Consider the following 13,937-nt stretch of genomic DNA (forward strand, 5'->3'; position numbering starts at 1 on the left):
TTGCGCGGTCGTGCAACCTTGCACCCAAACAAAATTGACATCCTTTTTTTACCCACAAATAGAGCTTTCTTTTGGTGGTATTTGATCACCTCTGTGGTTTTTATGTTTTGCTCTATAAACAAAAAAAGAGCGACAATTTTGAAAAAAAAGCAATATTTTTTACTTTTTGCTATAATAAATATCCTCAAAAAATATGTATAAAAAAAATTTTCTTTCTCAGTTTAGGCCGATATGTACTCTTCTACATATTTTTGGTTAAAAAAATCGCAATAGGCGTATATTGATTGGTTTGCGCAAAAGTTATAGCTTCTACAAAATAGGAGATAGATTTATGGCATTTTTATTATTATTTATTTATTTTTTATTAGTAATGACGGCGATCTGCGATTTTTATCATGACTGCGACATTGCGGCGGACACATCAGACGCTTTTGACACTATTTTGGGACCATTGTCATTTATACAGCGATCAGTGCTATAAAAATGCACTGATTACTGTGTAAATGACACTGGCAGGGAAGGGGTTAAACACTAGGGGGCGATTAGGGGTTCAGTGTGTCCTAGGGAGTGATAGGGAGTGATTCTAACTGTGGGGGGGATGGGCTCACTACAACATGACAGAGATCACTGCTCCCGATGACAGGGAGCAGTAGATCCCTGTCATGTTGCTAGGCAGAACAGGGAAATGCCTTGTCCCTGTTCTGCCACTCCGTGTGATGATCACGGGCCACCGGCGGACATCAAGTCAGCGGGACTCATGGGCACGCTCACAGAGTACGCGGCAGGCTCGTGCGCGCCCACAATGTCGCGTCTTAAAGGGGACGTACAGGTACGCCCATTTGCACAGCCGTGCCATTGTGCCGACGTACATCGTCATGCGCTGGTCAGCAAGCGGTTAATAAGGCAAACAGGCATTAAGATTAAAAGTACCTTTAAATATACATTTTAAAAAAAATTCATTTTACAAACAATTCTTAAAGTGGAATTCCTGCCTAATACTAAATATTCTTAAAAATGTCCCATCCCCCTTCCTGATAACTATCCCGCCTAACCTGTGCAAAAAAAGATATGCATGCTTACCTTTTTTCAGGCCACTCTGGTCCATATGTGATCTACACTGAAGCCGGTGCTGGGAGCCAATCATGTGAATGAACCAAAAAGCCTTCAGCATAGGTATGTATACACATCTTTCATTTACAGAGTAGTTGGAAAAGGGTTAGAATGGGAATAGGAGCAGGTTAAAAGGAGAAGTAGGGCCAAAGCTTTTTTGGCCCTACTTCTCCTATGGATCACAGGAGTGCAGTGCGTTCAAAAACATTTCAAAAACGCCCCCCTAAGCATTTTTGGTGCAGTTTTAAGTCACACGTCGTTTAAAAACGGGAAAAGCACCACAAAAGTGCTCCATTAACGCATTGGCATTTTACTGGCAGTTTTGAAACAAACCAGTGTGAAAGTGCCCTGAACCCTGGCCTAAAAGACCTTAAAGTGGAGTTCCACACAAAAATGGAACTTCCGCTTTTCGGAACCCTCCCCCCCTCCGGTGTCACATTTGGTACCTTTCAGGGGGGAGGGGGGTGCAGATACCTGTCTAAGACAGGTATTTGCACCCACTTCCGGCATAGACTCCCATGGGAGTGTCCCTCCGTGCTGTCTCCTGGGAAACACACAGGTCCCAGGAGATAGCGGGGACCACTTATGACGCGCAGCGCGACTCGCGCATGCGCAGTAGGGAAATGGGAAGTGAAGCCGCAACGCTTCACTTCCTGATTCCCTCACCTAGGATGGCGGCGGCAGCTGCCGAGAGTCGAGCAAGTGATCGGCATCGGCTGCCGGCATCGCTGGACCCTGGGACAGGTAAGTGGCCATTTATTAAAAGTCAGCAGCTACAGTATTTGTAGCTGCTGGCTTTTAATATTTTTTTTTTTTAGGTGGACTCCCTCTTTAAGGGCACTTGCACAACGTAATTAAATAAAGACAGCATTACAAAATGCAATCATAAACCTCCTACCATCACTTAATAATAACAACAATGTTGTTACAATAAAAACAAACAGAGCCCGGACTCAAAATGACGAGATTAAAAGTCACTAATAAGATTCACCGTCATACCAAGGGCGTCCACCATGTCTCTATGCTCAACCCATGCCTTATAGGGCGTACACACGGTCTGACTTTGTTCGGACATTCTGACAACAATTTTGTTGTCGGAAAATTTTATCTCCTGCTCTCCAACTTTGTGTGTCGGGAAAATCCGATGGAAAATGTCCGATGGAGCCCACACACGGTCGGAATTTCCGACAACACGCTCCGATCTGACATTTTCCATCGGAAAATCCGAACGTGTGTACGGGGCATTAGAGTACACCTGATACTTGATAACTAGGTAGCATGGATGGTGTTTAGGTAATGAGGGTGATTATGCATCACTGGCTATACTTTTTAGGAGGTAGGTAAGCTCGAACAACCAAAAAATTAAAAATGAATGTGGACATCCAACTGCAAAGAAAGATGAAGTCATGAAATGAGCATTGAAATGTGCCCAATAATAATCAGGGATTTCGACATATGCGTATACTATTCATTGTGCATTTGGGTTGGTTCAACATAGTGCATATGTATGAAGATTTTTAAACAGCAACAAAATCCATGATGATAGAAAGTGTCATATATGGATATGTCATATGGATATGACAAAAACTGTTCCCAAAAGTGCATGTATTGCAGAGATATTCCTGCTATGGACCTTGTAGGAGGCCAGGGAGCTATGGACTTTGTATGAGGCCAGGGATCTTGTTATTCCATAGGCCTCTCTGGCTTGATAGCCAGGTTTGACTCACCTTCCCAGGTGTGCTGTAGTGAGACCGGTATGGCTGCATAGTAGAAATGACACCCCGAGTGTAGATTACTCAATGGGTGATTAGGACTCCATTCTTGTTCCTGCAGTATGGTACGCACATGCACGATAAGTGGATATCCGCTGGTCAATTGCAGTAGGCTCACAGAACTTACATAGCTTCACTGTATGTCATTATGAGACATAAGGACCCTGTATCCTGTAGTGTGGACACTACGGTCAATGTGTTTCACCCACTTCCTATTGTGGCAGGCTTCGTTATAGTAACAACGTTGTTATTTATAAAGTGATGGGTGGAGGTTTATGATTGCATTTTTTTTTATATTTACATTTTAACAGTATTATTTGGGGTTGCTTTAAAACCTACTGTCCCTGGGGGTACATTCCCCATTCCTTTTTTGTTTTTTATGTTGTATAATGAGTATACTGACCCACACCACACATTGGTATAATAATGGATTCTTGAATTGTCACTCTCTGTGTCTGTAGTGCCACACGGTTGTGACAACACCATTACCTACTAATATACAGTAACTGACTACATCTGACTAGCTCTCCCATCCTGGCCTTTATATGGTCACTAACTCCACCCATTACATCACTGGAGGAAGGTTTTCTCTAAAAGGGGCCTAACACCCAATTACATAATTTCCTTTACCACACTATATTGGGAACAAAGCCAACTCAGGGGCAGACAAGCTAACTGCAACTGCCAATAGCCCTTCCACAAAACTTCACAAAAAGGGACCCTACCTCCATATCATAATTCAGTCCAGGGTTGTTGGTCTTAAACAGTTCAGGTACATTTAAAAAAAAACATTTAATTGATAAAAGAGCTGGAGTCTGTCCACTATTCCTATCAATAGATTATTAATAAACTGCAAGCAGTCTAGAGAATCCACAAAACATTGCAGCTTTGCTTTTTTTTTGTTCTTTGGATGCCTCAGACCACTTGCAATTTTGTTATTAAAGTAATTATAAGGATCGTGGATTGATTCCAACTCTCTTATCAATTAAAGGTGCCTGTGTCTACATCTGAGCTTGGTGATGGAATGGGCACACTGTTACAGCAGTTATATTTTAGTTTATATTTAGTATAAGGGTTAGGTTTCCACCTGCTGATGGGTCTGACACCTCTGAGTCTTCATGTGCCTTGTATGGGTTACCTGTTTGGCCCGAGAGTCTTTTTACAGTCACCTTGTTTGGGTCCCTCTTGCAGTATGTTGTTCCTATGGCGCTAAAGCCTGCTGATCTGGACATACCTTTCGTAACTGGTTGCTACGTGTGCCTTCACAACCTTGGTAGTGATGAGCTCCCAGGGAGTGACAGAGTACCATTTGTGCCTTGCCATGGCCCAGATGTGATTGCCAGGTGCACTAGGGGACTCAAGTCAGGTAACTAGTTCCTTGTGGAGAAGGGGGCTGTTGATGCAGAAGAAGTCCTGGAAACCAGACAAGCTACACAGTTATAACAAGACATTCCGGTGTCAGTGTTCTAGTGTTGACACATGCTCCCAGGGCTAAGTTTGTGGAAAACCAATGGTACCCCAGTGTTGGGGTACTTGCTGTTGGGATACCTAGCCAGTTGCCTAACCCCAGTGGTGGGGTACCCAGTCAGTCAACAGACCCAGGCGGTGGGACACCTAGCTTATTATTGTATCCTGGCTGCAGGACATCTTATTTGGAACCTGACACTTCTTTGGCCTATGACAGACTTTCCCACTGGACTTATTCAGCAGCTGGGTATCTTTTATGGACTTGTTCAGCTATTGCTGGTTGGAGCGTCTGGAGGCTGCTCCTTAGAGGGAGGAGCTGTCAGGAATGGGTTCACCTGATGGTGGCACTGTAGATCCCAGACCTATAGGTTGTAGTTCCAGTGTCCACCAGCAGGTGTCTCTCAGCAGCCAGCAGTTCCTAGCAATTAGTCATCTCCTGATACTGACTGCTGGGAGCATATTTAGTCCCTCCTCTGCTACTCCATCTTGCCCTGGTATTTTGCTGTGTGACCCTGATCTGTGTGCCTCCTGACCTGCTACCCTGTTCATCAATTCTTCTAGATGCACTTGCACACAGTTGTTGAAAGACCTCAGCGGGTAAGTTGTTCCAAACATCTAGGAGAACAAACCACAGATCTTTTGTGGATGTAGGCTGCCTCAAATCCTTTTGTCTCTTTATGCAGAAGCCAGGCAGACCCAGGCATGATGTTGAGATCAGGCTCTATGGAGGCCAGACTATCACTTTAAGGCTCCTTGTTCTTCTTTACACTGAAAGTAGATATTAATGACATTGGCTGTATGTTTGGGGGTCATTGTCCTGCAGCAAAATAAATTTGGGGCCAATCACACACCTCCCTGATGGTATAGCATGGTGGATAAGTATCTGTCTGTATTTCTCAGCATTGAGGACACCATTGATCCTGACCAAATCTCCTACTGCATTTGCTTCACTGTGCCCTGCATAGCATACTAGCTCATTATGAATTACTTACCCGAGAACGAAGCCCTCGTCTCCCCCTCCGGCTGGCGACATCTCTCCCGGAGGTTACTTCCGGGTATCGCGGCTCCAGCGCTGTGATTGGCCAGAGCCGTGATGACGTCACTCCCGCAGATGCGCATGGGAGCCCCTGGGAACAGCACAGTACAATTGAAGCAACGGCATGTACGTGCCATTGCTTCAGTTGGCTTAAGTGTGCATGTGCCAATGACGTTGGCACATGCAAATACACGGATATCTCCTAAACCGTGCAGGTTTAGGAGATATCCAGTGCAGCTACAGGTAAGCCTAATTATAGGCTTGCCTGTAGTTTAAAGTGGTTGTAAAGGGTTTACAACCACTTTAAGGATATAAATTGAAGTATGGTATGGTGAAGGAATGGGGTAAACATAGCTCCCAACTGTCCCTGAATTTGCGGGACTGTCCCTGATTTGGAACAAAATCCCTCTGTCCCTCTTTCCTCCTCATTTTTCCCTCATTTTAGTCTGTTTTGTGTAGTTGTATATAAAATGCACTTTTAATCTTTCAAAAGGTGTTTAGAACTAAACCTTTCATCCAATTTCTAAATTGCTGCATTTGCACATTTCTAAAGCCAATATAAAGGAATAATTGTGGTAAAAAAGAAAAACACTTGTGGGTTTAACTAATCCTTTTTTTTTGTATAATTCTCCTTTAAGGGGGCGTGGCAGGGGGTGTGTCCTATGCCTACATACTTTTACTAGTAATAGGTGTCCCTCATTCCCATCTATCATCGCGACCATACATCTGCCTGGAAATTGCATCACAGGCAACCGAGCCTCACCGCAATACAGCGGCGTCTTGGCAGAAACTGGCCTGATACCCCTAATTAAAATGCATGCTGATCACAATGGGTGCCAGACTTGGGCACCAGAAAATGTGAGTGTATCCCATTTTTTACCACATCCTTATTTTAATAAATTACGGTTTTACACTATGGGAGCCCCCGTCTGTCATTCTGTAGGTTTGCTCTAAAGTCGAATCTGTTTGTAAGTCGGAACAGGTACATTTTTTAGGTGTAGCTCCAGCCAAAAAAATATTTTTAAGCTTTTTGGATAGCATAGGGAAGGGTTAACACCCCTGTAATGTTTGTTTTGCTGTGTGTGCCCCTGTTCAGAAGATTTCACCTCACATTCTGTTCTAATGACTATTGGATTTTGAAAATTTTGGGTTGTTGTGGAAACATGCCATGGTGATGAAGCATCAGTGGAGGTACCTTTTTCCCATAATAACTCTTACAGGAGGGAATTTCCCTTTCTAGGGGTAGATTTTGTGACGGGGGGGCCCGTGGAACTCAGAATACATCTTATGTCTAAGGCACCCTGTGCCATCCTGGCACAGGGTGAGGGAGAAAATATATCTTGGATTACTTAAAATGGGACAGTAATATTTGTCCACAATATCTCCCAGGATGTATGTTAATTGAATGAGCTGATCACATTGTCCTCTATACAATGTAGGAGACGGGATGACTCCTATTGGAGCTCATGTTAATTAGGTTTTGTTTGTATTGTTAATTGTAATTAGCTCCAGCTATTGTGTTGATATAACTGTGGGAAGCTCGGTGACCACAAGTCTGGGCGAAAGGTCATGTCTCAGTCACCTAGGCTGTATAAAGGATTAGATAATTAGGTCATGTTAATTAAGTTACAGTTGTATTGTTAGAGGAGGTTCCAACAGCATATAAAGTCTTGTAATTGTGATTCTAGATAAAGTGAGTTCTTGGTAGCAACAAGTAAGTGTCGCCTTGTTTGTGCTCAGAGAGGTTGGGATATCTGTATACAGACTGGGAGGAAGTGGTATATGACGGAAGCACTCAAGCGGAGTGTGGGACGTTCCGTGACAGATTTCCTCTCACTTCCTATTGTCTCCCTCCGTTTGTAAGTAGGAGTCGTTTGTAAGTCGGATGTTTGTAACTAGGGGACCGTCTGTATTTGAAAAGACAGTCCATCCAAAATGATAAAAAAAAGATTAAGGTCTTATCAAGCTGTGATTTGCAACAAATGTCTGGCAAGATTCATTGAGCTGACGATCAGGACCTTTCTGTTACTTAGCACTTCAACACATCAACTGCCTCTGGCGGCACTGCGGAAACCTGCACCATCAGTATTAGCACAGTGGTGACCACTACATCTTACTGGGCCCTATAGAACCCTCAATATACAAAGTGTGCCTGAACTAGCTCAGTTCCAAATTCACATGACCTTACAGTATCCTTTCCAAAAGTCAAAACGTATTACAAGCAATGGTGTTGGCAGCCACTTACATCATTACATTTGCATAAAAATATGTGCTTTAAAATCAGGTGGCCCATTGTTATTTTGCTTTGTGTGATGGCCTTCCCCCAAAAAAGTTTTTTTATTATTGCCTTTTGTTTCCTGTGGTCACTTATATGCTGTATACCTTTAGCTGCAGCTCTTCAAACCAATTAATAAACATAAAATAAATAGTTTATCTTCACCATCAGCAGAAGCTGAAGCTTCATATTCAATAGATTTCCCAATGGCGTTTCCCCACTAATGAAAAGAAGACGTTATTTCTACTGGAGCAGCATAAAAATATAGTAGTGTCCCTTTGCAAACACACATTTGTCACATATTATTATATATGGATAACTCCCAATACATATTTTAGTTTTACCTACAGAATTAGCAAGTTCTCCCTGTCTTTGTATTGGGTTTGTCCAAGCGTGCTGGTCTAAGTGTGCGTGTGCTATAACCAAACTGATTCCATAATATGTGTGTAGGAAGATTGCCTACAGGTATGGGTCTTGTTATGGTTAGTGGGTCAGTCTGCCCAGGCGGGGAAGGGGTTAAAGGCTCCTTTCCCTTGTTTTTTGGATCCTGCCTGTAAACCCTGTATATAAAGAAGAGGAAAGCCAGGTTCCCTGAGCTGTTGTTTCGCATTTTCCGCCTAGAATGTGGAACACTAAAGTAGGGCTACTGTGCCCAGTACTCTGTCAAGAGGCACCAGAAGATCGGAGGACTGCCAAGACATAGAAGATGCCAATACTGGATTTTTATTTTTGTTGAGGTATGCCTGGGCAGCATTAGCTTAGACAGACAGAGATGAGATTTATTGCACTAAACCTGCTGTTATAATAAAAAGTAGTATAATATAATCAATAAATTGAACTATAATAGTACACTACAAACAGCGCTATTGTTGAGCAAAAACACACAAGCATGCGGCCAACTTCACACGAAGGTCCTTTAAGAGTAGTGAGGAGTTTAAAAAGTGGTTCAGAGAGTGTTCATAGGTGATCATAAAACAGAATCTCAGTGTGCACCTTCCACTGGTCAATCCAATTTCACCATGTGAGAACACGCTCCCCTCAGGGGGTTAAACTCACCAGAGCTAAGAAAAATATAAGCCTCCAAGGGAAGAAACATCTAAGCCACAAGCTGCTGCCAACACCACTCCGGGGGATTCACAGATGATAAGGGCTCCAAAATAAATCAATAACAAAAGAAGAGCGCACATAGCGTAATCCTATTTATTGAATGGATACCCATCACATCACACAAAAAACCCCCCTCAATAGATATACGTACAAAACACTGCAATCAACCAAGCAAAGGAAGCGTATAGACCATGCACTTCACCGTAACAGAGATCAGCCGGCTCACTGTTCCAAGGAGCGAACACCACTTCCTTGTTGTGGATCCAGCTGTGGTGGAGCGCATACATCACTTCCGGCGTCGTGTAGGCCTATGGCCGCCCCTGGATGAAGTGACTCTATCACGAAACGCCGCGTAGGGCAGAGCGATGTGTTCTCGTCACCTCCCATTGCTGCTGTTGTTTCCAGTAGGACGGGCTGTCTGTGAGCTTCCGGCCGGCACTCCAGACTACACAACATGCCTACTATTGTCTACTAACATTGTGAACATCTTTAGCCTGACCCTGCAGTCTTTGATATCCCATCTCGGTATAAGGTCTCTGATCCATTGGTCGTTGTTCGAAGCAGTATTAACAAACAGCTTTCTCTGATCCTCTGTAACGGGGGATCATGAGTTTCTGGTAAGCGGCCAGTCTGATTTCACGCTGGTGGAGCAAGCACGCTTTTTTCTTCTCACAGCAAGAATTTATGTTTTTTGGAACTTTTTTAAGATACTTTTATATCACTTGGGTGATTTATTTATTTTTTATACATGGACTTTTTATTATCACTTTGAACATTTTATTTTTGGATTGATTATTCATTTGACATGTGTTTTGTATATTATGTATACACTAAAGGGGAACTCTTCACTTAGTTCTAAATATTTGGTTTGGTGATGATGTGTATGATCACCAATCTGTTTTAGCGCGATTCACCCCCCTTTTTTCTCATTTAATTTCACTGTGTTTGTGTTACATAGATGAATCGCGTCTATAATTGTTATTGTTTATGTATTTCACCATAGCGCAGTTATTCCCCTCATTTTTCTTGACTTAAAGTTCTCTCCGCATTATTAAGTTCCTGTTTGGGACCTGGAATTTTGGAGGTTCAGAGGGATATTCAGGTGGCAAAGAACCTCCACCCCTGATTATGGGGACTCCAGTCCTGAGAGAGTTGAGCTTCATGTACACTAGCAGCTCCTAAACCTAAAGTGGCGTTCCGCCCGCACCTTTAAAAATTAAAAGTCAGCAGCAACACATACTGTAGCTGCTGACATTTTTTAACATTAGGACACTTTCTTCTTTCTTTGTTTCTTTTTTTTGGAATGTTTTTCTGGGGCTAATAAAAGTGTGCTATGCAAAGTGTGCCATGGTGCAACTAGCATTGGTGGTTATAGTAAAATGTATGCACTCCTAAACAACATGGTTTATTGTGACACACACCGTCCAGCATCAGTTTTCTTTTACACTCTTGGCATTCAGTAATGGAACTGTTTTTCTTTTTTTATAAACCATACATAAGTAAAGTCCATATACACAGTTTTGTTCTATCATATCTGTGATTAGTGGAACTCTGTACGCATGATTTATCAACTTTCCTGACATCAAAAGGAAAGAGAAATTAATTAAATCACCTGAAAATATTTTGATTTTTTTTTAAGGATTCGTAACATATGCGCTACCTTAAACTTTTTCCATTTACCGTTTTATAGCATGCAGAACAATCACAGACTACATGGAAAATGTTTGCAGTTGTGATCAAAACTGACTGCATTTGAAAGGAACCAGCAAATGTTCAACAATTTAAAATAAAATGCTTTCAAATGCCACAAAAAAAAAAGACAATGCAAAATTGTGTGTGCATGGAAAGCATTTCACTTTATATTTCATAGTATTTCACTTTATATTATAAAATATAACTTTCCTAGTAATCCTTTGTTTGTATAATCAGATGATTATAAATCTTACCTCCAACATCAATATCCACTTTGTAATTGATAAAATGCGTATGAAGTGTTCCCAATGTATGTTCACCAACTCTTGAGCCATAATCTTTACCATCAGCAAAGTAGAATGAGGAACTGATATATCCAGTGGCATATATCTTGGCTTCAATAACTCCATTTTGATAGAATATAAAATCCCATACATAATCATAATTAATAAGAGTTGATACAGCTCGGACAACCAGAACACTGTTGGACAGTCCTCCATAATACATAGAGTGCATATTAGAATAGTGTCGACGAAGAGGCATTCCAGTATTATGTTCAAAAATGCATATGGAATTTTTGGTCGTTTCAGGAGTCTCGGATTCCATTAGATAGTGAGTGTCAACATAAGTAGCCAGATAAGGGCAATCAACACCTCTTACCAACTCAAAGGAGAACCTTCCAATACCAAAATTGCCATCAAGGTATCTTGTGATCATTCCACCTGGTGCATTAGAGCCATAGACTGCAATTGCCTCTTGAGTGCTAATTTCATAAACAATACGTTTATTATTAAATCTGATGTCAAAAAGACGTAGACCAGTGTTCACATTTAGACCAAATAAAAAGTCCCAAGATTGGAAGGTTACTCGGCTGTCTTTAACAGTATATCGTTTGCCAGCTGGGTCAAATTGCAAAGGTGCTCCAGGTGTTGGATTTGATTTAGGATTCATAGATCCAATGTCATTGTCTGGAGTTACATTTTCAATCTTAATCACATTAATTCCTCCAGCATTGTACTGTTTTTCCAAATCAGCCATGTTAGAGAAGTAAACACCATTGTAAAAGACTTTGGTGACTTTCCATTTGGTGACATCCAGACTCTTATGGTCAAGAAGAATTTCAAGTCCAACTGGCTGGACGGAAAAACAACTTTCTTTCATTTTAAGAAACATAACAAACCATGTACTTCTGTCTCCAGATTTGAAGCCCCTTGGGGCAGTTGTAAGAGCAGCAAAATTATCTCCATTATAGCCCAGAGCTTGTAAAAAGTTAGGGGCTTTAGAAAATTCACTTTCATAAACCATACTGTAAGCATCAGCATACTCTTTTCCAATAACAGGTCGACGGTGGTAAGGCAGTTTGTCTTTGTATTTCTCCAATGTAATATCTTTATGATATGATGGGTTTGGAAGTGGACCTACCACATATTCTGTAATGTTGGGTTCTTCTTGATCACCAAAGAAAACCACAGCAAGTGCCTCCCGGTTAGGCTTTTCAGCTCCATTATCTAAATAATCTAGGACTTTCTGCTTTGGAGGATATTTAACATCAATATAGTAAATACAATTTTCTGTAGACTTTGCATTGTCTGCACTGACTAAGTTCTTACCAAGTGTTTTCTTTAGGTAGTCTACTGTTGCAGAAAACTCTTCTGGTTTCAGGTCTGAAAATATTAAGTTTTGGTTGCTTATCTTTTTCTTCTGTGCAGCATTGGGGTTGGTATTGTAGTGTGATTGAGTGTCACAGCTTTGGCTTGACTTTCCTGTTCCTGACAGTAAAACAACAACCAGTGCCAATATAGTGACCAATGAGAGAACCAGCAGAATGATGATAGCCTTCATGTTCATTATGGCAAAGATAGAATGTATATCAAGGGAAAGAAAAAGCCTTTACCAGTTCTCAGAGTGAATTTCTTGTTTAAAAGAGTGAGGGGATGTCTGAAAACAGCAGATGATCATTTGTAAATTTGGCTTAGTTCCTAGTCGGAAGGGGATACACTATATGATTCTAATTGAAAGCATTCTTGGAAACTATTCTGGCAGAAAATATAAAACATTTTTTATTCCAACTGTCTGGAAAGAGCTCTTTTGCAAAAGTAAGGAATACATTGAATTCTTTTTTTTCTCAATGTATAACTTTGTGACAGTGTTTTGATGCTCCTAAAAGAAAAAGGTAAAGCAGGAGCTTGATTTCACTCACAAAAACAACATTATACAAAAAACATAAAGTTAAATAGCTTCAAATAAATGAATGTACATGACTTGTTTTTGTTGCAGAGTATGATCAGTTTAAGAATATTATTAACCAGCATAACAGATTTATTTCATTTAATGTCTCCTAGATTGTAATCTCTAACGAGCATGGCTCTCTGATTCTTCCTGTATTAAATTTTATTGTAAGTGCACTGTCTGCCCTCATGTTGCAAAGAGATGCGCAAACTGTTGGCGCTATATAAATCCTGTATAATAATAATAAAAATGCTGCAATTACTGATAACATGCAAAGTAGCAATACAAAGCAATTGATCAGATTTCAGTTTTCTCAAAGCGGAACTCAACCCTCCTATCCTTTACGTCCAAGGAAGCTGCTATCTTATACCAACTATTTTATGGCTTGACAATTTGGTTGAGAGCACAAGTAATTGTGACAGATATTATTCACAGCATGCCTTGAATGTAACTGTTTTGGGAAACCGTTAAATCGAAGGGCTTAGTTCTACCAAGTCAGTTTATTGATATATTAAAGTATAACAAAAGGCAAAACTTTTTTTTTTTCACTTTTGGAGTGGATAGGTAATGGAACATTTGTCAGTTTTTATTGCTGTCTGTGCCCTCTTTAACCGCTTCAATACAGGACACTTTCACCCCCTTCCTGCTCAGACCAATTTTCATGTAACACTGTACCTAAATTAAAATTTTATCCTTTTTTTAGACAGATAGAGCTTTCTTTTTGTGGTAATGTTTGCTAAAAAAACAGGACCGAAAAAGTTGAAAAAAAAGTTTCTTAGTTTCTGTTAGAAAATTTTGTAAATAAGTAATTTTTCTCCTTCACGGATGTGCGCTGCTGAGACTGCACTGATGGGCACTGATAGGCTGCACTTATGGGCACTGATGAGGTGGCACTGATGAAGAGGCACTAATATGCAACACTGATGGGCACTGATATGCAGCACCGATGAGCACTGAAAGGCGGCACTGATGGTCACTAATAGATGGCACTGATGGGCACTGAAAGGTGGCACTGATGGGCACTGATAGGCAGCACTTATGGGCATTGATAGGCAGCATGGATAGGCGGCACTGATGAGCACTGATTGTGGGCGGTGATGGGCACTGATGGGTGGTACTGATGAGCATGCACTGATGGGTGCTGAAAGGCAGTATTGATTGGCAGCACTGATAGGCTCTGATTGACATCACTGATGTAGAATGATTGGCATCATTGCTGGGCACTGACTGGCATCACTGATGGGCACTG

The 13,937-nt window shown here is 41.3% G+C and overlaps 1 protein-coding gene across 1 annotated transcript in view; it reads right to left on the bottom strand.

Annotated features, from left to right (window-relative positions):
* LOC141114382 (amine oxidase [copper-containing] 3-like) overlaps nucleotides 1–12,402 on the bottom strand; it is a 28,688-nt gene extending 16,286 nt beyond the window's left edge. The window contains exon 1 of the mRNA XM_073608028.1: nucleotides 10,714–12,402. Within this exon, the coding sequence (XP_073464129.1) occupies nucleotides 10,714–12,307 (1,594 nt within the window). The 5' untranslated portion in view covers nucleotides 12,308–12,402. The remainder of the gene's footprint in view (nucleotides 1–10,713) is intronic.
* Between the last annotated feature and the right edge of the window lie 1,535 nt (nucleotides 12,403–13,937).

Source organism: Aquarana catesbeiana, linkage group LG12, assembly GCF_042186555.1.
Source record: "Aquarana catesbeiana isolate 2022-GZ linkage group LG12, ASM4218655v1, whole genome shotgun sequence".
Taxonomy (NCBI): Eukaryota; Metazoa; Chordata; class Amphibia; order Anura; family Ranidae; genus Aquarana; species Aquarana catesbeiana.